This window comes from Microchirus variegatus (assembly GCF_963457635.1).
Source record: "Microchirus variegatus genome assembly, chromosome: 14".
Classification (NCBI taxonomy): Eukaryota; Metazoa; Chordata; class Actinopteri; order Pleuronectiformes; family Soleidae; genus Microchirus; species Microchirus variegatus.
In genome coordinates this window covers 22,011,369-22,035,202 of record NC_139815.1, presented here as the reverse complement: position 1 = coordinate 22,035,202, position 23,834 = coordinate 22,011,369, and the positions used below count along the sequence as shown (strand labels likewise).

Here is a 23,834-nt window from a genome sequence, read left to right as displayed (position 1 = left end):
AGTTGCATTTTCAGCTTTTTCTTGAAGATTAAGATGGAATGTGACATTTTTAGTTTCTCATCAAGCTCATTCCAAAATCTGTGGTTCTCTGCACAAAATACCAAAGTTGTTTTTTTGTATCCTTCATTTTAACCTTCATCCCTTTTATTCCTGGTGGTGTAGGTGTGTGTGTATCAGAAGGAGGGCTGAAATGAGTTCACACAGTTCGTGGTTGAGTTTGTAGTCTGCTACATAACACAGGCATTCTGGTAATGATACTGAGCAAGCCTTAGAAGATTTCAATGGTGGAAAAGTATTCAAGTATAGGAGAATTAAATTCACATCACGATAAGGCATGTGTGGCATTATTTTGGAGAATTTCTAGCTCTTTTTTGGGGGGCGAGTTAGAAATGTGTTACACCGCATGAAATATGATCAAATAAAGTTTTATGTCGAGTGAGAAGTGCAGAGAGTGGAAGAAAATATCTCAAAGCAAAAAAAAAAAAACAAAGCAGCATATTTAGACGCATCAGTAACGATCCACAGACTCTTTGCAATATATTCTTTCCATTTATTTTGAGACAAATTTGCTTGATATCTGTTGTTTTTTTATTAGAAGTGAATACAATTTAGTTTGTTCTGCTGATATTGAGAAGAAGTTTGTTGCACAGTCTATTTTCACAATAATAAGAATGACTGTGTGTCTGGAGCTGGAGGATGACATGTGTGTCTTCTTTTCCTTGTCGGCCCATTTTTGACCTGCAATGCCTTCGTTAGTGTTAGCGAAATTCTGTAGGTGAAACCTTGAACTGATTGTCCGATGAGATGTGGTTCAAACACAGAGCAATGTTGATGAATACAGTCACTGATTTGTGTGTCCCACCATCTACCAGAGCCACCCATTACTGCGGGAAGCAGGTCACTGTAACTCACTGCCTGCTGACAGCAGCATGGAGAGGAGGAATAGATGGTGTCCCCTGTTACTGGTGCAGATATATTATGTCTGGCTATTATAACAACTTAGTCAACTGTTTTGTGTGTTGTGACAACAGCCAGAAAATAGCCAGAACCACACGCTAGCACAAAGACAGCGTAAAGGCGGATTTCCACTGGGTGTGATACAGCAGCGGAATGTCAGCGGCGCGGTTTTGCTCCGTCCTCTGCCCAGCGTCAATCCCCACCAGGCGCGATTCGGCAGCACAGCGGTGCCTTGGGCAAGATCTCGTGATAATCCTGAACGGACGCGATTTTCGCGAGATCCTGCGATGGGTGTATAAAGGAAACAACAACACAGCGTCTCTCATTCTCCGACATCGAAGACCTGTTGATCTGGTGGTGTCGTATATGATTTTATGTTTCTCCACTTCAACAATCAGTCTCCCGTCGTACATTATGACTCTCCGAGACCCTTGGATCAATTGACTGTTGACCTGGTAGCACCGGTTATGACGTAATGTTGATGTGAAGTTGTGATAGGCTATATCACATGTGTCAAACTTGAGGCCCGGGGGCCAGATGTAGCCCGCCACGTCATTTTATGTGGCCCGTGAGTGATTAATTGGTCTTAAAAATCTGTGTTAAAGCTCACATAGAGTGGTCCTGTTGCACATATATGTTAGTTATGGAGGTCTACTTACATACATTAACTTGTTTTTATGGTCAAAAACCTCCTAGTTGCTGTAAACTAACCCAAAATCCTCTTTTCTGACGCTGTTTCCCAGCCGCGAGATTTGAGACTCAACTCTCTCACCCAGAAGACAGAGTCTTGTGATTGGCCAGTATATTCAGCACACCCGCTCTCAGAAGCACAGCTCCCCCCTCTGGAACGGTGGATGCACTGCTACTCATTAACAAAACATTGTTTTAACAATGTTTAAAAATAGCTTTGTCATGACTCCCCGCCGCAGTCCCTTTTATGACTTTGACCCGGAGTCAGACCCAGAGTCAGAAGACACTGTTGCTCGTGAAACACCTCCACAATGTACGTTATTCTTCTTCTGCGGTTCAATGTACGCAACCGGATGTACCCGGACTAGTGCCCGGGCCAGGACGATCTGCTGTTCTGAAGAACCGGTGTTTACGTAACCGGACCGGGTTTTTTCAGAGATCTCGCTGAGCCCGAGATTACAATAAAACACAGCGTTCTCAGCAGTGACTGAAATATTTGTTTAGAACCTTCAGGGCTTCTTAAACAAGGTAATGACGCAGATACACACTAAAAAACAGCGTTAATTGGAACTTCCGGTCTAGGGCCGCTTTAAAATAGGTCTATGCTGCTTTAAGGCGTGCGTTGACCATAAACTACATTTCCCACAATGCATGGCGATTGCGTTATCTGCAAAGTGACGGCATCCCGCCACTAGATCGCAGTGTATCATTGTATATGCATCGAGTGAAATTGAGATTGAGACTGTGATGGCAGCAGAATGTGCATAATATTTGTATCTTGAATAAGTAATAAATACAGAAAGCAATATGTTACGGAGTAGTTACCTTTAGTTTACATTATATTTGGTTATATTTGGTTACATTTGGTTACAGACACCCCTGGGCTAACGTGCCCGGTGGAAATCTAGGGTTAGGAAGAGAGATTACATTCAACCTGTGAGGAGACACCACTGCAGTAATGACGTCTTTCTTACTCGTGGTACTTTGTCCAGTTTGTCCATAAGAACAGAGATGTTGTTGGCCATTTCAGGGTCAGACATCTTTGGAAAGGTCTCAGTGCAATGTTAAATTCACTGGACCAAAACAAATTTGGCCCCTTACAGTTTTCTGTTTCTCCCTGACTGTGTCTCTCCCTCTCTTTGGGAATATTGTATTGTTTTGAGCACTAACTGCATTTTTTTTGGCCCTGTTATTTTCTTGTCCTCTACTCACACTTCCCTTGTCATTTAATTGCTTTGTGCAATCTCCTCTTCCCTCTGTGGTTTTCTGCCAAGAGCACTGAGTCTTCACATCTCATTCCTCCTTTTCTGCCTCATTATCTGTATCCGTCCTCTGCATTCTTTCTGTATCGTCTATCTCTGCCTCTTTGCCGCTTTTCATTTCCTCTTTTGACCCATCTTATCCCCTTGCCAGTTTTTCCTAGTTTAGTTAGTTCAGTGGAGAAAAAAAAAGTCAAAAAAGCAAACGTTCTGTAGATATGAAAAACTCCTCACTGGCTTTAAAGTTACAGAGAATAGTCATGAATGAAGAAACCCCTTATATTTCTTTGTTGATTTATAACATTGGTTCTCAAAGTGCGGCCCGGGGGCCAATGGCAATGAATTACAGTTGATAGTTTTAATCCAGGAGGTACTAAGCTTGTTAAATGTTTTTTGGACATTACTGGATACAGACCAATAAGTGTCAACTGCAGAACTGCAATATGGTCATTAAAATGATTACAAATGGGATTTATATCTGTTTTTTTTCCTTTGGCGGCCCTCAGTCCAACGTTGGGTTCCTAAATTGGGTTCCTCAGGTATCAAAACTTTGAGAACCCCTGATTTATAAGATACTAACTTACTTTTCATTTCACAATCAACACTCGAGCACAATCAAGTTCTCATAGTTGACTTATTGTGCTCCATCTGCATGTGTCATGTAATGATTTTTTTAGGAACGGCAGACACACTTTCAAGTTAGCACTTTGAAGACATTCTGCTCATTCCAAAAAAAAACATCACTATTAAAAACTATACATTTGCGTTATCGCCCCGGTGGCCATTCAAAAGAAAATAGGTTTCAGACGTTTAGCCATTGCTTCACTTGTTTTTAATACGGTGAATTTATCATTGTATTTACTGTTATTCTGTGACCAAAACAGTTAAAGGAATAGCTCTCATCAAGTATTAAATATTGATTGGTTCAACTTCAAGTTTGAAAAGAAAAACTGTTTTTCAAGATGTAGTTTTTGAAATAGCAATAGCAATATATTTGGTTTTCTGATATCATGAATAAAGACCCTAATGAGCCCCCAGGTTTGTCTCAGTGAAAGTTCTGGATACCCCCGGAGTGTGAGTGAACACAGTTTTGTCGGTCTCAGGGGATGAATACAAAGAGCCGTGAAAAGACGATTATCTGAATAAGTCCTTTCATCCCATTGCAAAGAGGACTTGCACAGCTGAGCTCCTCCTCGAGGCTTGGTAGGTACACTGACAAAATCGTCAGTAATTCAGCTCAGTCAGAATTAGAATGTGCTATTTTTGCACACACGGCAATTAGTGATATTGAATTTGACCTCTGCATTTAACCCATTCTTTCACACACCAGTGGTGAACACACACACAAGCCCAGGAGCAAGAGCTATGGGGCAGCAATTATCTGGGAAGCAATGCGGGATTTGGCCCTTGACCCATAGTGGGATTTGAGCCGACGACCCCCTCGAGTTACAAGCCAAGTTCCTCACCTCTTTTCCATGTGGAGCAACACAGCTAAAGGGAAAAACATCCAGAAATGTAAAGTGGTAAATAATGGTTGCTCCTGGAGTGGGAGGTCAGAAGAAACACCAGCTATGACAAAGACGTGAAAAATGGTTCCTCTTTGCTTCAAGCTCTGTGAACATGGAGATACTGTGATAAACTCTCATCCGATCCAGGGAAACTCTTAGTCACTTAGAGATGAGCATTGACTGGACTTTATTTGTAACAACCACAATTATGAAGGTGTAATTTTGTATTCATGATTACACAAATTTGTTTTGTTGGCCATTGTTTAACCCTATTATGATCATCATGAAGATCAGGCCGCCTGGATTTAGATTTTATGGCTGTAGAATTGTCAAAAAGTGTTCAGTGAGTGAGTGAGTGATTCTGCCACTTTTTCAAGATAACTTTCACTTTCGATATATCTGGCAGTTATTCAACCGGTACTGAGAAGCTGAGGTCACAAACGGCGTGACGCACTGGCGAATCTCGTCTGCGATTGGACGGTCGTTCCGCGGAAGTCCTGAGGGCTAACCGTAATGACAAGTATATGGGCGCAACGATCTATTTCTCTGCTTTCTGGTATCCATCCATTCATCTGCTACTGCTTTATACTCCACCTGAAGGTTTGTGGGAGGTGCTGTGCCAATCTCAGCTGACATAGGGTGAAAGGCGGGGGTGCACCCTGGACAGATCGCTCGTCCAGGAGTTACGGTAATGAGACGGACACATGGCAGATCCTGTTAGCAACAACAGGATTAGTAACAGAAGGATTAACCTGACAGCCAGGCATGTGGAACTTTTGTTTAAGTTGCTTGTTTCCCTGTGCTTTGTTCATTTTTGTTGGTGCCCTGAGTATAAGGGATCTCCTGTGTAACCTCTTCCCTTTATGCTGTGATACACCTGGAAAGAATGACTTGATTTAGCTCTCTTGTTTATACATATTTTTTGATTTTTGTTCTACGTCGTTATCTTTTATTATTTGATTTGGTTAGCTGCTTCATACAACAAAATGCACTGTGTTAAGCCACTGATTACATTCGACCCAGTCACTCAACCAAGCTCCTTCTTGGTAAAAATAGAGACACAGCATCTGTGACCTGGCACAGTCACTATGGTGCGCTTGCATGCGTCTGTACATCTGCCCATTAGTGCCCAACCAGCATCCAGCATAGTTTTCTAGTCTGTGTGCAGTCGCACAGAAACACAGGCACGAGATTCTGATGCTATGATAATTGTTAGCAAAAATATTATTGTATCTAGATTACAGCTTTTAAATGTCACCTTCTTCAACCATCATGTCGTCGAAAACACATCTGACCGGTTTCTTGACGCGACAGGCACACACCTGAGAGATTCCTGCTTTCTCTTTTTGGCAAAGTCATTACTGGTAAACCAGATATGCTAAATGTAAGCTAGCTATGACCAAAGAAGCTAGCTTATCATGGTGCTAGGTACCACAAATGTGATGCTGTTTCTTCTGCCTCCTGCTAGACCTTTTTATGTAACCACCCACGATTGTGTTACGTCAGTTGTTAAATGTCTTGAAAACCTTTACAATTCCTTCAGATAACTATCTACATATCTGCATTTTTATCATGATCTTATTCAACAGAAAAATGCCACGTACGCTATTCAGTGTGGAGGTATTTCACACCAGCTAAAGTTGATGGAAAGTCTTTGTTGATGTGTAAATATTGTACAAAGACATACAGTATGTGAAGAATGCCACACAAATACAGCATATTGCAAAGTGCCCAAAAATTTCCCCAGAGCTCAACAAATGCAGCGGACAAGAGTTCCACTACAGGTGAATTATCACATATTTCCAGTTAATTCCCATACATTTCCAAAAATCCTGTGGCAAGTTTCCAATTTGGAACATTTCCAAAATTCCCAAACTAACTACAGTTTCTGGAAATTTCCAGGATTTTTCCGCCCATTTGCAACCCTATTTGAATGTAACCTTTACTGTTCTGTTTGCTATTTGACTTTTAATACCTTAAAGGTGACATAGAGTGGTCCTATTGCACATAAATAAACTTGTTTTTATGGTCAAAAACCTCCTAGTTGCTGTAAACGAGCCGATAGAAATCCTCTTTTCTGACGGTGTTTTTCTGCTGCGAGATTTCAGAGTGAACTTTCACCCCCAGAAGACAGAGTCTTGTGATTGGCCAGTACTATCCAGCACAGCCGTTCTCAAAAGCGCAGCGCCCCCCTCTGGAATGGTGGATGCACTGCTCCTCATTATCAAAACATTGTTTTAACAGTGTTTAAAAATAGCTTTGTCACGACTCCCCGCCTCAGTCCCTTTTATGACTTTAAACCGAAGTCAGACCCAGAGTCAGAAGACACTGTTGCTCGTGAAACACCTCCACAACGGACGTTATTCTTCTTCTGCGGTTCAATGTACGCAACCGGATGTGCCCGGACTACCGCCCGGAGGAGGACGATCGGTTGTTCAGGAGAACCGCTGTTTACGTAACTATTACAGGATTTTCAGTGATCTCGTTGAGCCCCGAGATTACAATAAAACACAGCGTTCTCAGCAGTGGCTGAACTGTTTGTTTTGAACCGTCAGGGCTTCATAAACAAGGTAATGACGCAGATACACACCAAAAAAACAGCGTTAATAGGAACTTCCGGTCTAGTTCCGCTTTAAAACTGGTCAAGCCTATATTCCTTGCGCACACAATGCAATACTAACAGCACCTCTATGGTGTGACATTTTCTATACTTCATGCCAGATTCCCTGGGCAGTGATGACCGGCGTTACATCTGCGATCAGCACTTTCGTCTCTGTCTACTGCAGACTGATGACACTTCTGTTAATAAGGTATTAGCTGTTGTTCAGCGGCGCGCTGCAAACTGCGAACACCCACACATGAGGAAATAATTATGGGACATATTGTAATGACTTGTGCTTTTGTTTACTCCTCCACTTTGATGAGCGAAACACCCAGAGGATTCCTTTAGAATCATTATCTTGGTAGCTGTTAGTGCTGACCTTGCCTTTTATGAGAAAAGCAGGCCAATGTCACTGCCAAAAATAGCAGCTCGGCGAATACAGAGCCACTGTTTGCTGAAAGGAATTATATGCTGGAGGTTTTAAGATAGCACAGCGGAGGTGACCGGCCAAAGGTTAATGAAGCAGGTAAGGTGAAATCAGATCAAACTTTAATGATGCCCGCAGGTAGATTGGGCAGAGAGAGACACAGGGAGAGCATTCCCAGAGGCTCTTCAGCAGCAGGTCGATCGATCGTCTGTGCTCAGAACTGATTGCGTTCCTGAGAAAAGATGTGTCTGATCGGATAGGAATAGGTTGCATTTGTTTGTTTAGCCTCCTTCCCTGTGTGGGGATTAATGATTGGCAGGTGCTGATGAAAAGCAAGATTCTTGTGTTTGCTTCGACAATTACTGTCAAGCTGCGAGAGATGCGGACGCACAATCAGAAGTGAGTGACACCGGGCTGTTGTCACGAGTCATTAGAGTGATAGTTCGGAATTTTGGACATAAGACCTATTTTCCAACTCAGCCGGTGTGATGGAGACGCCTGGAGACGTTTTCAAGAAATTTCATTCAGTTCTTCTAGTTGCCGAGTTCGCTGATGCTATGGCTAGCGCAAGTCAATGATACAAGTTAGCATGGCATTAGAAACACTCATACCGACTCCACAGTGCACCCGAGGCAAATCGATTGTTGATAGAATAATATTTTAAACAAAACTAACGTTGCATCGCATGAATCAGTCCGCCGCTGCCGGAAGTATGGCGCGCTGCTGCTGCTGAGACATACATCCTTCAAATTGCAAGGTTGGTTTTATTTCAAACATTCTACCAACACAGATATGTACATCGATAGTCTGCCGTTACAATCGATCTGTGGAGTCGATATGAGTGTTTTTAATGCCGAACTATCCCTTTAATGCTCCTTATGATGAAAGTGACTCAGGCTCCATGCCACTGTGTTTTTGTTTGGAACGCAAAAAAAGTGGTTAAAGGTCGCAACATTAAAACACTTTTTTTTTTTTTTATCTTTCCTTATTGTTCTTTACATATTCTTTAATACAACTAGTAACTTTGATGATCTATATTCCATTTTATATTCAATTTTCATATTCCACATTTGGATGAAAACTTGTTTTCAAATAAAAACAATTTGCATGCACGACAAGTGTTTCAGATCCATATCAGACGTAATATAATTATGTCCTTACAATCTCACCTCTAACATGACCAGGTGGTGCTGGTTATGGTACAGGAGGCAGATCCTCTCCTCTGCAGTTATTTACTAAGTTGCAGAAAGTTCTAATAATGAAAAACAACAATGGTGAAACGTCAGAGCGGGGAATTTCGTCATGAGACTGACCGCTATCTGAAACTAGAAGTAAGTTGTAACAGTGAATTAGGTTCACGGCTGACTGTTGGCAATGAGAAAGAGATTATGGGTAATGCATCATCATGTTCCATCATGCCACAGTTCGGGACAGTTTGGAACAGTAAAGCCCTCGGTTAAGAACAATACCTTTAATTGGTTGACGAATGTATGCTGTGCCCGATGGCTGTCCCAGCAAGATACGTAGCATGACGTTGTACCAGTGCACCCTACGGACGACAATGAACAACGACATTGAATGCAAGACAACAGGCAACAACTGGAGGACGTCCAGCAGCTCTTTTTTTCTGTTTGTCTGCACAAGACAGTGCGAGTGCGAGCGTTGAAGAAACATCGGCCTCAAGGGAGTGACACTTTTCCGTCGCCCAATCGGCTGATTGTTGTGGGTCTAGCTTCACCCGTGTAAGAGAAACACATCTTATTAGGCCTTCTTTAAATTAGCAACCCACATTCCTAAAACGCAAGCCTAACAAACTCAGGACAAGGCCAGCTGCAACTCTGTGTAATCCAGGCACCCATAATTTGTCTACAGCGTGTGTGCCTCATTACAGTATATCTTTGTTGAACCTAACCTAACTGGGGCAGAGGACCGATAACTCAACAGTCCTCCCCAAGGTCGACTCTAGGTATCAGCAGAGGAAGACGCCAGACATCTTGACCTGATGTCTCTCCCCTCTTCCCCTTTTCTCCAAAAAACTTAGATAAACCACAACTCTGGGATTCACAGGCAGTGTGACAGAGGCTGTCCCAGAGTTTTCAAACTAAAATGAAACCTTCAGAGGCCATCACATCGTAGAGAAACTACCAGAGTAGTGTGGGTAGCGAGTGTCTCTGCAGCAGTACATGAGCCAATGTACAATGGGCAATGAAATCCAGGTGGAACAACATTCACCTGTTTAGCTTGCTGCGAATTTTCAGTGGATTTTCCCGCTGAATTTGTGCATATAGGCTCACTTGGGGCATTTTTCTAGAAATCTGACTAAGAGACTGATGGGAAATGATCTGCAAAATGTCTGAAGCATAATTTAGGGATATTTGTAGCCTCGGTGAAATATTTCATGTCTGAAGTGTGCTGCTTAGCACAGCAGTAAACGCGGCCTCTGCAGTAAATGAATGTATAACATGAAGGAAAAAGGGAATAAGAAGGAGGCACTAATGCAACATTATGGATGCCAAGTGCCATAAAACACCACCACCAACCAACATTTGTATAATAACATGAGTAACTTAATTGGCTGCCTTTAAAGGAGGAAAATTCCAGTTCTCTTTTGTTTATGCAAACTCGGGTTTTTACAAGCATATAAACAAAAGTAATCTCTTTCCATTTTGGAAAGTGCCGAGGCAGAAGCCCCTTTATGATGTGAAGTGAGCCCTTTTTTTTTTTTTTTTTTAAATGTCCAGTAAACTTACAACATGCAGTCATTTTGCAGCACTTACTTTTGTAATGTTTATGTATTGAAAAAGGCCTTTTTTGGCCCCGTTGTGCATCACGCGAGCACAACATAAGGCGACGCTTCACATCTAGCACCCAAAAGAAACCGACGTGCTCGAGGGTCTCGCTTCTGTGGCTGTTCATTGTTACTAAATGACCAAAACCTGGGAGCAGTGGAGATGACCAGCCTCATTAAACTAAGAAAAAGAATGATGGAGAATGATGAATGAATGATGCCAGTGTGAAAATAAATCCTCTCCTTCATGGATAATGGAGGCTCAGAGTTTATTTCAGATTTGACCAAAAAAATCACTTTGACCTTCTCCTTTGGCGCGAGGAGCAAAAGACTCATTGAAAGTGCTTGCTGTGTTCCAAAAAGTTGAGATATGTTTTATTTAATTTTGACACAGGAAAAAACAGGTGCTTACCTCACTCTGGTGAGAAAATAAAGTACTGTATGTGTGTCTGTGCACAAAAGACATTGCATGTTGCGGGTAGTTTTTCAGTATCGCGTCAGTGATTAGTCATGTGACAGAGTTTTTATAGACAGTTGTTGGATTAAGACATCTGAATGACATAATGTCCGGTTTGGGTTGAGTCATGTGTTCACTATATAGCAATTGTCAACAATAATTGCAGCACAAGTTTTTCACCACACCGTGCAGTCTCTGCAGTATTGTTTACGTTGGCACAGTGCAGGTCTCCTCCGTCACTGCAGGTCACAACTGGAGGTGAACTTAGCTGCTCGTCTCCTCGTGTTTCCTCTGACATTCAGGTTTATTTAAGATATCTTGCTAACTTCGAATCATGTCATTTCCAATGAAAAATCCCCACGATCACAGAATTTGACATGCAAACAACACAGCTGATGGTGCCCGGAGACTTTTGCACAGTATGTGAATGTTTATTGATATTTGAATGGTTGTGTCAATGCTATAATGCATTTTTTTTTTATAGTCGTCGTGATTAAATGTCTACAATGTGAAAATGGAAAAGAGATCACTCACAGCCACTCTCACAGATTTATCACTCAACTCCAGTGCATCCCCCAGCTTGCATATTTCACATTTAGGGGTTATCATCTCGAGCTTCGCTGATTTTTGGTTCGGTCCCTGCGGTAATTAGCGTCATTTAAGTCCGCTGAAAATTACATTTCAAGAGACTAGTATGAAATGTAATATTTGATGTAATTTGGACTCATCCATCCTTTATCACTAATAGACTTCTTTCTTTGCGGAGCCCAATTTCTAAAATGAGCTTTATAATCCAGTCTCCTTCCTATTTGTACTTAAAAAAAAAAAACAACCTCAGATTGAAGGTGTCAGTGATGCAAATGTGCAGCAAAGAGAACGTCCTTTCAGAAAGCTCTGCAGGCTCAGCTGAGGCGTGGGCTAAGTCTGGGTTGGTAGCGACACTAGCAGTTAAAAGTCTGATTTTTAGTCAACGTTCTGCTATTTTTGTAGAACAGATGGTAATATTTATTTAACATTTAACAGTATATTTATCAGACAGTTGCCAGTAAAGCTGTTCAGACCACATGACAAACAACGCATCAATCTGCCAATTTCTGAAAGAAGTCCTGTAAATCTGCCAAAAATCATTTGAATCAGAAACCACCATGAAGTATTTTTTTTACTAAAAGTTTTTTACAGGTATTTAGAAAGAGAGAGAGGGAGTAAAATCTCAGTTGCATATCAGCACCTATTTTATCTACAACTGTTGTTTAGTATTTTCTGAAACTCTAGGGCTGCAACTAACAATTATATCATAACTGATTCATTTATCGATTATTTTCTTGGTGAATCAAGTTTGATTGGTAAAATGCTGGGAATCTTCTGCTGTCGATCGGTGTTTGCCAAACCTGGAAATGATGATATTCACGGATGTCTATTCAGTTTTTATGATTTCTTTATTATTATTATTACGGAGCAAAGAAACCAGATCATTGAAAATCATTGAAATAGCTGATTTATCGAAAATATCGTCGCGGCTCTAAAACTAAGCAAACTACAGAGTAGTAAACCCCATTTTTCAGCAGCAAATTCATGCCCAGTATAAAAGAATGGCGCTGTGATGTCATCATTCTACTGAAATGTTTACCGAGTTTCCTCCTTTTCATCTTCTCCGTATTCCAACATCTCTCCACGAGCGTATGTTTGAGGTAATCGTCTCTACAGTCGATCAACTAACTGCGAGGAGTGAAGTTAAAGAGAGGAGACGGAGGATGGGTTTGATGTTTGATGGGGGGGGGGGGGGGGGGGGGGGGGGGGGGGCGGGGAGATAGAAAGTGCTAATTGCTTCTCTTTCACAGCTTCAAAGATGAAACTGATGTGAAGCAGTTTGGAGTTACTGTTACTCCAGAGGGGGTTTGCTCACATGAAAGCACAAGAAAATGATGTTATTAAGACAGACATGGCACTACGGTGACCTTAAAACGCTGCTCTGGCAGCAGACTTCAATGGAATACACAGCCATTTTTTTTTTCTCTCCATCACAAAATGTTTGTTTTATTTTAAGCATATTAGGCTTATTAGTCATTTTTACTGGTCCACAGATTTTGAAACTTCTTTAAGACATTAGAAGGATGACATGATGCATTAGTGCTCTTTTGTGTATTTCTACTTTAACAACTGTCCATTCGTTTATCCATCCATCCATCCATCCATCATCTACCGCTTAGTCACGGGGGTGCTGTGCTAATCTCAGCTGACATAGGGCGACAGGCGGGGTCCACCATGGACAGTTCGCCATTCCATCACAGGGACACAGAGAGAGACAAACAACCATTCACTCTCACACCTATGGTCAATTTAGAGTGACCAATTTACCAAATCCCCATATTGCATGTTTTTGGAGTGTGAAATTTTATCGTTGTTTGGTTGCAGCCATTGTTCCATTGGTTGCAGCTCGTTGGACGGTACATTAAATAGGACTGGGATGAAGGGGTTTCATTTCAACTCCTTTTTGTTTTCTTATTAGATCTATAGGCGTTGCTGGCTGGTGTTTAAGAAGTCGAGCAGTAAAGGACCGCGTCGCTTGGAGAAATACACGGATGAGAAGTCGGCCTACATCAGAGCCTGTCCCAAGGTGAGAGAGAGAGAGAGAAAGATGAAGTAACCTAAAGTTTGTACAAGTGAAAAGAGAAAGTCTGACATTTTGTCTCTGATGATCCACTTTAACCCATTAAGGCCTGAAGCGCCTGGAAAAAAACGTCTCTACCCCTGGTGCGCGGTTGTAAACACTCCGTCGATTACGTCGGTGTGGTATTTATCGTCATTATCACAGACCTCGACGTCTTCAAACATAATTATGTCTTAGCCATAAATCCCGGTCGATTTGTTCAGCGCGTTCGAAGTGATCAGCGATGACGTCATCGAAGACGAAACTCCTCAAAATCGCTGCCTTCAGAAATCTCTCCGCTGTCAAAGTCCTCCATGTTCGCTCGAAGTAATTTCAAAACAATGTCGCTAAGGAACCTTTTTACCCCCGAAAATTGACGTATCCGCTTTACTGGCGTCTATGGTAGAATAAAACGTGCAGCCGCTTTCCCGGTGTCAATGGGTTAAACCACAATCAATCACATGGTGTTAAACTTGAACACTCGGTTTTTTTGCTATTTTATTTTTATTTAGAAAGACAAATTTCCATTACAAACATTAGCGCCTTGTTTTTTTTATTATATTATGTATATATATATAATATATATATATATACATACATTTATACATATGTGTATGTATGTATACGATGTATGAATGTATACGATATATACACATATATATATACAGTATTTATATAGTCATTTTACTACAAAGCACAAGTATAATCAAATAAAATGGTCTTGGTCCAGATCCTATCCAATTTTTCTTTTTCAGCACTGAGAGAAAATGATATCTTCTCCGTAATGTAAATCTCACATTTCGTCGATTGTGGGCCGTTCCTCGCTTGTAACCATTTTCTTGTGTGATGGATTTCTCGCTGGCTGCCAACAACAATAGCCAATCGTTTTTTTTTTGCTTTAATATTCCAAGTTTCATATTGACACCAAATACATTTGTAAAATGCGTGTGGACCTCTTCCCAGTAAGTCTTTACCCACAAAGTCTCCAACAACAATCCCAGCTACATTGAACCCAACTATTGTATTTCCCACCTCATTTCATGATATGATGTTTGTGTCTACAGTTTCAGCAGCGGGGCATGTCCAACTGCAAGGAGGGTTGTATTTACTTCCTGAATTATTCACAAGTGTGTAACATCAACTAAGCCCCTGTCATTTCAATTAAATGAGAGGTGCCACTGTATCTGGCACATGATGAGTTCAGGAAACTGGAGAAGGGAACGATTCTCTGTCTCTGTCTCTTCATTGTCCACCAATCTTCTGTCCCACTAACAACTGCATTGGATAACGTCGTAGGTGAAATTCGACCATAATGTCGTCTCTTCTCTTTCTTGTGATAATAATTCTTCTCTTTATTTCGTGTGTCCTCAATGTAGTAGACTTTCAGGTAGATCAGCCTGACCTCCGTATGAGACTTAGAGATTAGTCTGATTGATTCTCTTTTATTCATTTATCCAATGACGAAAATCTCAGTAGATTCCGTCATTTTTTTTGTCACATCAACTTTTTATTTTATCAATGTCTCGTTTTAATCTGTGAAAAATGGGTCCTTGACTAAAATTTTTCCTTAGTTTTCTCCAACGAAATTAACACTAGTGCAGAGTGTATGTGTAGGTGTGACCCCCCCCAGGTTTTTGTGGGTTATTAGCACAGTGGTATTCTGCTGCCTCGAGATAGCGATGTGCCAACAATCCACCTGAACCTTTGTGTCTGCTCACACTTGTTTTAACAAAGCAGGGACATAAAACTCACGACCACGTCTCGAAATTACTCAAACGACAACATGTAACAACTTCGTTAACTGTTTTACTCTCAACCTTGTCGCTTAGGTGACCGAGATTAGCAACGTCAAGAACGTCACGCGGTTGCCACGGGACACCAAGCGACAGGCTGTAGCCATTGTGTTCACGGATGACACGTCACGCACATTCACTTGTGAATCAGGTAAGACACACGTATACATCATGACCTTGAATTATGGTCAGGGTTCCACCATTATTATAATCTATATTATTAACTCCTTCCCATGTTTTCATTATTTATTTTAATATAAAACTAGTGCAGTGCCCGTAGGAAGTATGTATATGTATAGTGGGAGCTGAAGAAGATTTTGGTAGGGTTATGGTAATGCATGATAAGGAACGTAAAGGCTAACATAATAAAAAACACTGTGCAACCTCATTAGGCACAACGTAAATGTTTTCAATTTCAATTAGCAGTAGTGTAGCTAGATGTTGTGACTGTCAGCCACGCCAGTGTTTGTATGATGTTAGCCCTACGCTAATGCTAATTGTAGACTCGCTAGCTTACCTTTGGAAATGGGTTCGCCAAGTTAGCCGCAAATTAGTAGCATGTTAATGCAAAATAAATATGTGTTTTCTCGTATTAGTGAACGGATACCTCGACGATTCAGTATAACACCATGTTCTGCGGTGAACCGTGTGAAAATGTCTCACCCACCGTGAGGACAGCCTCTTCACTCCCACCTCCCTGCACCAGACAGCGCAGCTGCTGCTGATGAGCCGCTGCCTGCCCGGTGTTGGGTGATAAATCTGCGAAAAATTAAAGTTCCTCCCAAAATTTTTTAAATCAAGCCATATCCAAAGTCTTAGGGCGATCTGACTAACGGTCAGAGAGATATGCCTGTCACAGACAGACAGACAGACAGACAGACACACAGACGCAACTTGCTTTATAGATAGATTAATTTCATCATTCAAGTTTTTTTTATTGCTTGTACAGTGAATTGGACGCTTTAAATTGCCCCCTAGGTTTGAATGTGGGAGCGAATGGTTGTTTGTCTCTATGTGGCCCTATGATGGACTGATGGCCTGTCCATGTTGTACACCGCCTTTCACCCTATGTCAGCTGGGATTGGCACCAGCAGCCCCACGACCCCTCATGTGGCGGATAAAGCAGTAGAAGATGGATGTATAGTTGTACAGTGCTCACAGATAAATATTTGACATTTCATTTGAAAAATAAACATGACAATAAATATATGTGTTTAGCAAGAATGACCCTTTAAATTCGCCATTGGGCCGATACTGGTCAAAATCACTGGATTCCAAAAATCCTATATAACGCATGCTTCACTGTGCACTAGCATTTTAGCCGAGTTATGTTTGTGATGTTTTCTTTCTTCTTTTTGGGAGAAGAATATTCCTTACGCAGTTGCCGAATTATGTCTTTGAAATGACTCGGCACAAATGTGTTGTTAACAGCTTCATAGTTCATAAATGGTCTAATCGGATTAATATTGTTATCAGTAGATTGTTAATTGAAGAAAATACAGTGGTATATTTAAAGTATAAATTCACTGTCAAACCCACAGAGTTTATAAGAGTTTCTAATTATACACAGAAAGCAGCAGAGAATTATGGCACATGGATTATTGTGCCAAGATGCTAAAAATACAGGAGGCAGCTTGGATCCAAAGTGAAGGAGTTTAACAACACACAGCTCACTGTTGTGTCTTTGTTTGAGGTCTATCCTTTAATAACGGCATGTAAAGTTAAAATGAAGTCAGTGTGAGATTTTCAGGGTCAGTTCCACTTTTGAACCATTTCATAACATAACATTATTTTGTTGTTGGCGCAGCATTTCTGTGTAGTTTCTCCAGCTACAATTGACCTCTGTAGACAGAACAATGATAACAAGACAACACGAACACAGAGAGTCTGTCCAGCTCTCCCTCTTTCTCTCTTTCTCTGACTCTCTCTGTCTTTCTTTTTCCGTCTCAGAGCTGGAGGCAGAGGACTGGTTCAAGACGCTGTCGATTGAGTGTCTGGGCATGCGGCTCAATGACATCAGTATGGGGGAGCCTGACTTGCTGGCTGCTGGGGTTCAGTGTGAACACACAGGTACTGCTGGTTTTGCATCTTTGTGTGGACTCTCGTAGACATAATGCATTCCCTAGCGCCTTACTCTAACCTTAACCATCACAACTAAATGCCTAACTTTAACTCTAAAACCAGTGTTGTAATACTTAAGTACAAAATTCACATATATGTACTTTACTTTGTTATTTATATTTCAGAATAAGAGTTGGTAATGATGTGTATTTACGTAGCGCTTTTCTAGTCTTGAGCTGTTCTACACTACAGTTTTGTCATTCACACATCTTTCATAACCATTCACAAGCTGCAACGTGTCTTGCTCAAGGACACTAGAAAAGCCAGGAATTGAACCCACAGCCTTCCAGTTGAAAGACAACTTGCCCTACCATTGAGCAAACATGGCCCCATCAGAAAAGTACTTTTGATACTTAAGTACAGTAAATGTCATATACTTAAATACTTTTACTGAACTAATATTATAAAAAAGTGACTTCAGCGTCTACCAAAGTCATTTTCTGGTATGATACTTGTACTTTTACTCTAGTATTCCTTTTAGGTACTTTATACTGCCTAAAACCAGATCTTAATCCTCAAAAAGACCATTAAATGTGTGTGGACCAGCCAAAATGTCCTTAAAAAGATAGCTATTGCTATTTTGTTAGATGTTGATAATACACCATCAAACATCAAATTAATTAATTAATTTTCATTTTCCTTTATTTAACCAGGTTAAAAAAAACTCATTTAGATTTAACACCTCTTGTCCAAGAGTGACCTGGCCGAGTCAGCAGCACAAACACAGAAATAGTTACAACACAACAAGTACAATATGATCACACACTACAGGTAAAACAAGAGTGGGATTTCACAATCACACAGTGCAATCACAAGAGCCAAGTGAACTAATTTCTCTGGCTTTTATAATTGACTTGAATTCCCTCCAGAGCTATGAGATGTGTCAATTTCAAGTCCTTCTGCGCAACGTTCCAGGTAGACGGGGCGGTACATTTTAAATACTTTTTTTCCCAGTTCAGTTTTGACTCTCGGGACCTGCATTTGTATGATGTCCTGAGAACGCGGGCCATATCGGCTGTTGTTTCTACACATATATTATGTAAACACAAATATGTAGGCAGAAGTCCAAGAATGGATTTATAAATAAAAGTCAGCCAGTGAGAGAGTCTGCAGAAATGAAGACATTTGCACAAAGTTCATTATAAATTAAACTTGCTTGAAAGAATTTCTGGAGTCTGGAGTCATTTACTGAAAACATTTTCATACACCGCATTAGATAATTTGTGCCATCAGTCTAAATGGTTGTCTTAACTGGATTGTAAAACCTGACGACCAAATGGTTCTAATATATAATAATTACTTTCCAAACCAAATTTTGAGAAAGATATCTCTCTTGAGTTGTTAAAATGTTCCACTTTGCTGCTAATATTATCACGTTAGAGTGTTTGGGCGGTTTTTATGATAACTCCAAATGCTGGCTGCTAACTTCTAACTAGCATCTTGAGAAAAGGTTGTGGCCTGTGTATTAAAAGCACATTAATACACCATATAAACTTGTCAATTAACTTCTTTAAACCTGTTTGTTTGTCAACTTCACTGTAATAATTAACCATTTATTCTTTGTCTTTTTTGTCTGCTTTGACAATGATGCTAATTCCTGTTTTCCTGTGACATACTGTGACGTGCACTTTCATTTGTTCAGCGGTTAGCATAACTGTTAGCCTAACCATTAGCATTAGCCATGAAAGTTTCCAGTGACCCTTACTTTTTACGACTTGGGACAGTGCTCAATATTTTTATTTCATTAGTCAGATTAATAGAATGTTCGTATGAAGGACAGACTGAAGTAAAGTAACCACTGTAACTTTGTCCATGGTGTTGATTTCATTGCGTTGTTCTTCTGCCTGGTTTTGTTTCTGGCGTGACAAATAAACACCACAGGGAAGAGCAACCACTGGGATTGTGAATGGTGTTATTTTAGTGTGACACCTTTCTCTTTGTAGTCATTTAAGGGTTATATATATATAACATACAAGAGAAATCACCATACCACAATATTGAATAAATCCTCTCACTTGTCTTGCAATATTAACAATTGTATATATATTTTTTTTTTTTAATTCTGAACACCGAAATATATATAATTTTTAAATTTCCCTTGTGCCAGATAACCTACTTCCCCAGACATTTTCACCAAAGTCAGCCCTTTGCTTTTTGAGTTATGCTGTTCAGAGTCAAACTGAAAAAAACATACAAAAACTCAATGTCCTTGGCTGGTCTAAAAATAAAAACATGTTTGTGTTTGCTTCTCATTTAGCTCATTCAACGTGAAGGAAGTTTCATCATTCAGAAATAAACTAATAAAAATTACAAGTTAGCAGTTAAAGCTGCTGGAAGAAAGCATGTCATTTATTCCCAACTCATTGTAAAAATGAAAATGTAAATCGTCCTTCTCGATTGTTGTCTCCTCAGAGCGTTTCAACGTGTTCCTCCTTCCCTGTCCTAACCTGGACATCTACGGAGAGTGCATGATGCAGATCACCCACGAGAACATTTACCTGTGGGACATTCACAACCCTCGCACTAAGCTGGTCACCTGGCCGCTCTGCTCTCTGCGGCGCTATGGACGTGACGCCACGCGCTTCACCTTTGAAGCCGGACGGTAAGACCAGAGAAGAGGGAGACGGGAGACAAAGCTACTGTCACGTTGTCCTTTGTTAAAGCCATGTGTGGATGACGATGTGTCTATTGATCCCTTTCTGAGGTTTGCTCAGTTATCCTTTTATGGACTCTGCATTGACTTCCATTCATTTAGGGATAAGGTTAGCCCTAATCTTAACCAGTTCCTCAGAATAGAGGTTCTTGCCTCATTTTGACTTTAGGTTTTGGTCTCCATGAGGAGTTCTGGGTCCTGACATGGTCAGTGTTTATGGCAGAAGTGGTCCTCAAGAGGCAGCAAATACAAGTATACACATGCAGACACACATGGAGAAGAATAAATGGTGGACAAGGCTTTGGGCCAATTCCAATTCCTATCTTAGTCCTCAACCTTAACCCTCAAGCTCAACCCTTAATCTTAACTGGCCCTCAAAACCAAGTGCTGAGGGTTATTTTTGTCACTTAGAAATGGGACACCCCTTAAATGCAGATACGTCTTCAGACTGTAGGGGGCAGAATAACGCGAAAGCTGCGTTCAGTCTGTCAACTCCAAAAAAGAAGAAGAAGAAGAACGCATTTACGTCAGGATTATTTATTACGATCCGTTTGTCAGTCAAGTTATTAGGTTGTCAGTTAGTTATAAGATGATACTCATACAAATACCACAACCACGGACATATTCAGCTGACAGGCACCACACACCACGGCTTATTGAAAAGTAAACCATAGCAAACCATCGCTTGTCCGCACCGGACGGCTATTGACAAAAGATAAAATAAAATAAATAAATGTTACGCAACAATGACGTCAGTAATCCATAATATGGGCCTAAACTAAGATAATACAATGGTTTTCATCATTTTTTTATCTCTATTAACAAAGAAAATACTTAACCCTGTAAGACCCAAATTAAGAAAAACCTAAAAAAAATAAATATTTGACCATTCAGATGTTGTTGTAGGAGGCCTTTGATGCAGAAATCAAAGAGTTTTTGGAAAAAAAATGTTTATGTAAGTTTTTAGAGAAACGTTGTAATTTTGCAACATTGGGCTTTAGCAGTAGCAGAATTTCTGTGTTTTTACTCACTTTCATAACAACTAAGGGTTTATTTGCAAGTTTGATTGCTTACTTAGCTTCATAAACGTATATATAACATTAAAAATAATCACACATTAGTCTTATTTCTTTATGAAATCATTTATTAAAAATAAATACATAAATAAATAAAGAGGATAAAACTATAGCTTTTTCTAGCAACTTTTTCATTCCTTTTTTCTTTTCATGACAAACTTTCATTGTTAGTCAAAGTCCTAAAAACAGTTCTTGTAGTGCACTCTTTTCGCTGCTTTCGGCGCCATCTTTGTTATATGAAAACACGCAATGCATTCTGGGTAGCCCTTGCTCCCAAGGGTGGTCTCGGAAAATCTCACTATTGAGGGCGATACAGCCCTTAAACTCGCCCCTCAACTTAATTTCTCTGAGAATCGGGACAGCACTTGCACTAGCGGGAGCGTGCATTTTTGAGATTGAGGGTTAAGCAAGGAATTGGAATTCACCCTTAATCTCCTCCTCTGTGAAGAAACCTGACTGTTCTGTGCTCCTGCCTCACACTGAGCTGCTGTTGTGTGTAGGATGTGTGACAGTGGCGAAGGCCTCTACACCTTCCAGACCAGAGAGGGAGAGCAGATCTACCAGAGGGTTCACTCATCGACACTGGCCATCGCTGAGCAGCACAAGAAGGTCCTACTGGAGATGGACAAAAACAACAGGGTGAGAGACATTTTGCTCATACTCATGTTATCTGTTCAGTTTAATCCAAAGTACTGTTTTTAAATCCTTGATGTTGTGTGTGTTTATGACTCCCAGTTACTGTCTAAGAGTTCAGAGCCTCGATCCTACCCCTGCACACCCACTGCCATACTGCCCCGATCAGCTTACTGGCACCACATCACTGGAAACCAGACCAGCATGGACCATGGTAGCGGTAAGGGACATACACCAGTCTTTATTAACCGCACGTTCCCACACTCAAAACTACGTAGAAGACTCTACCACCATAGAGTTTCTACTCTAGCAGTGTATTACTGATGGTGTAGCTGCTCTGTGATTGGTCAAAGTTCGAATATATTTAGTCGCGAGGCTATAAACAGAGTGCTGAAAGGTTATTATGGAATTATTGATCAATAATGCCAATAAGACTTCCTGCCAACCGTACCGTTTAGAATCCTTTGGCCTAAATTAAATCCTGAAAATCGTCTGCGGCCAATCTTGAGTCACAACTGTGATTAACACCAGAGTATTTCTTTGCATATTTCATAAACAGGCAGACAATAATGTTTAAAGGCACTCTATTAATTATCCATCAGTTGTTCATAATAATCCACATAATAAAGTTGTTGTTTTTAATTAATTAAGAATATTGTACGATAACTCGAAGCTTTTTCATTTTAATGAGCTGTTGTATAAAATTAATGAGGGCAGCTGCTGTACACACATTGGGAATGACTGCTTTACAATTGCTCTGTTTATTTGTTTATATAGTTTCCCCATAAATGAACCCTGACATTTGTGTCTATCTGTGGGGATTTTCATGTGCACAGATTTCCTTCCTCAGATTTCCCACAGTCCAAATCCATGCAGATTGGGGATTAGATTCATTTGAAATCTACATTTTAATCAAAGCTTGAATTCCTGCTTTTTAAAAAACGTGTTTGGTAACACTTTAGATTAGGGAACACATATTCACCATTAACTAGGTGCTTAATAACATATATAAATAACATCCTAGCCCTTTATTAGTAATCATTAAGCACATATTAACACCTTATTCTACCTCTATTATGTCATGAATTAAGATTTTTCCTACATAAGGTGTTAATATGTGCTTAATATTTACTAATAAAGGGCTAGTATGCTACTTATATGTTAGCAAGCACCTAGTTAATGGTCAATATTATTGACCATTAACTAGGTGCTTGCTAACATATAATGCTAACATATTATGTGTTACCAAGTGTTTGATCCTTTATGTAGTATTGAGAGGAGTACACTGTATATTCTTCTGAGTGAGGTTTTCTTTTAAGCCCCTATATGTTTCTGTGACACACTCACACATAATGTTTGAATTAATTTTCTGGTTACTTTTGCTCATATTTATGTATGTGGAAAAAAGGGCCTCAGAAACCAGGTTCTGACTCATTTGAACTGGGCGTTAGCCCTGATTAGGGAATACTGTTCACACACAAACAATAAATATGTACTCACTCACTGGGGGGGGGGGGTCGCAGGGATTGCTGGTGCCAATCCCAGCTGACATAGGACGAAATAGTGAGGGACACCGTGGACGTGTTGCCAGTCCATCACAGGGTCACATAGAGGAAAAACAACCAGTCACGATCAATTTAGAGTGTCCAATTTGCCTAATCCCCCAAATCTACGTGGTTTTGTTCTTTGGACTGTGGGAGGAAACCAGAGAACCTGGAGAACGTGCAAACTCCATGCAGAAAGGCCCTTGTTCTGAGCGGGTCGTGCATAAAAATATGTATACAATAAATAACATGGAAGCCTGACACTGTCCCCGTCACATAAGGTCTGTGCAGTCGTAACAACTGTGTTTCTCCTCTTCAACCGTAGAAGACGACCTCCTTTCTACCTGCCTCACTCCCGACGGACGCGCGACGCTGCCGATGGCGAGCGCACACGAACACTCCCACTCCCAGCTGCACATACGCACACACTCCTCGACACATTACCCCACCTACCCTGGACAGTGACACACGCACACACACACACACACACAGAAACGCACACTGGACATGGACGCTGAATTTAACACATAACCAAACGCATGCAGGCATTTATAGCTCACACACACACTGTCAGACTAGTATTTGTTTTTACAGCCCAACATCACACCTCACAGGACATGTTGATGATGGGACTAACGCTGACCACCTGTAACACACACACACACACACACACACACAC

The 23,834-nt window shown here is 40.7% G+C and overlaps 1 protein-coding gene across 1 annotated transcript in view; it reads left to right on the top strand.

Annotated features, from left to right (window-relative positions):
- The window catches only part of dok4 (docking protein 4), a gene marked incomplete at both ends in the record, with an annotated part of 29,410 nt that extends 5,790 nt beyond the window's left edge, over window positions 1–23,620 (top strand). The window contains 7 exons of the mRNA XM_083900774.1: window positions 13,195–13,302; window positions 15,165–15,279; window positions 17,079–17,198; window positions 19,662–19,851; window positions 21,479–21,617; window positions 21,714–21,831; window positions 23,481–23,620. Coding sequence (XP_083756900.1) covers window positions 13,195–13,302; window positions 15,165–15,279; window positions 17,079–17,198; window positions 19,662–19,851; window positions 21,479–21,617; window positions 21,714–21,831; window positions 23,481–23,620 — 930 coding nt within the window. The remainder of the gene's footprint in view (window positions 1–13,194; window positions 13,303–15,164; window positions 15,280–17,078; window positions 17,199–19,661; window positions 19,852–21,478; window positions 21,618–21,713; window positions 21,832–23,480) is intronic.
- Window positions 23,621–23,834: the final 214 nt, after the last annotated feature.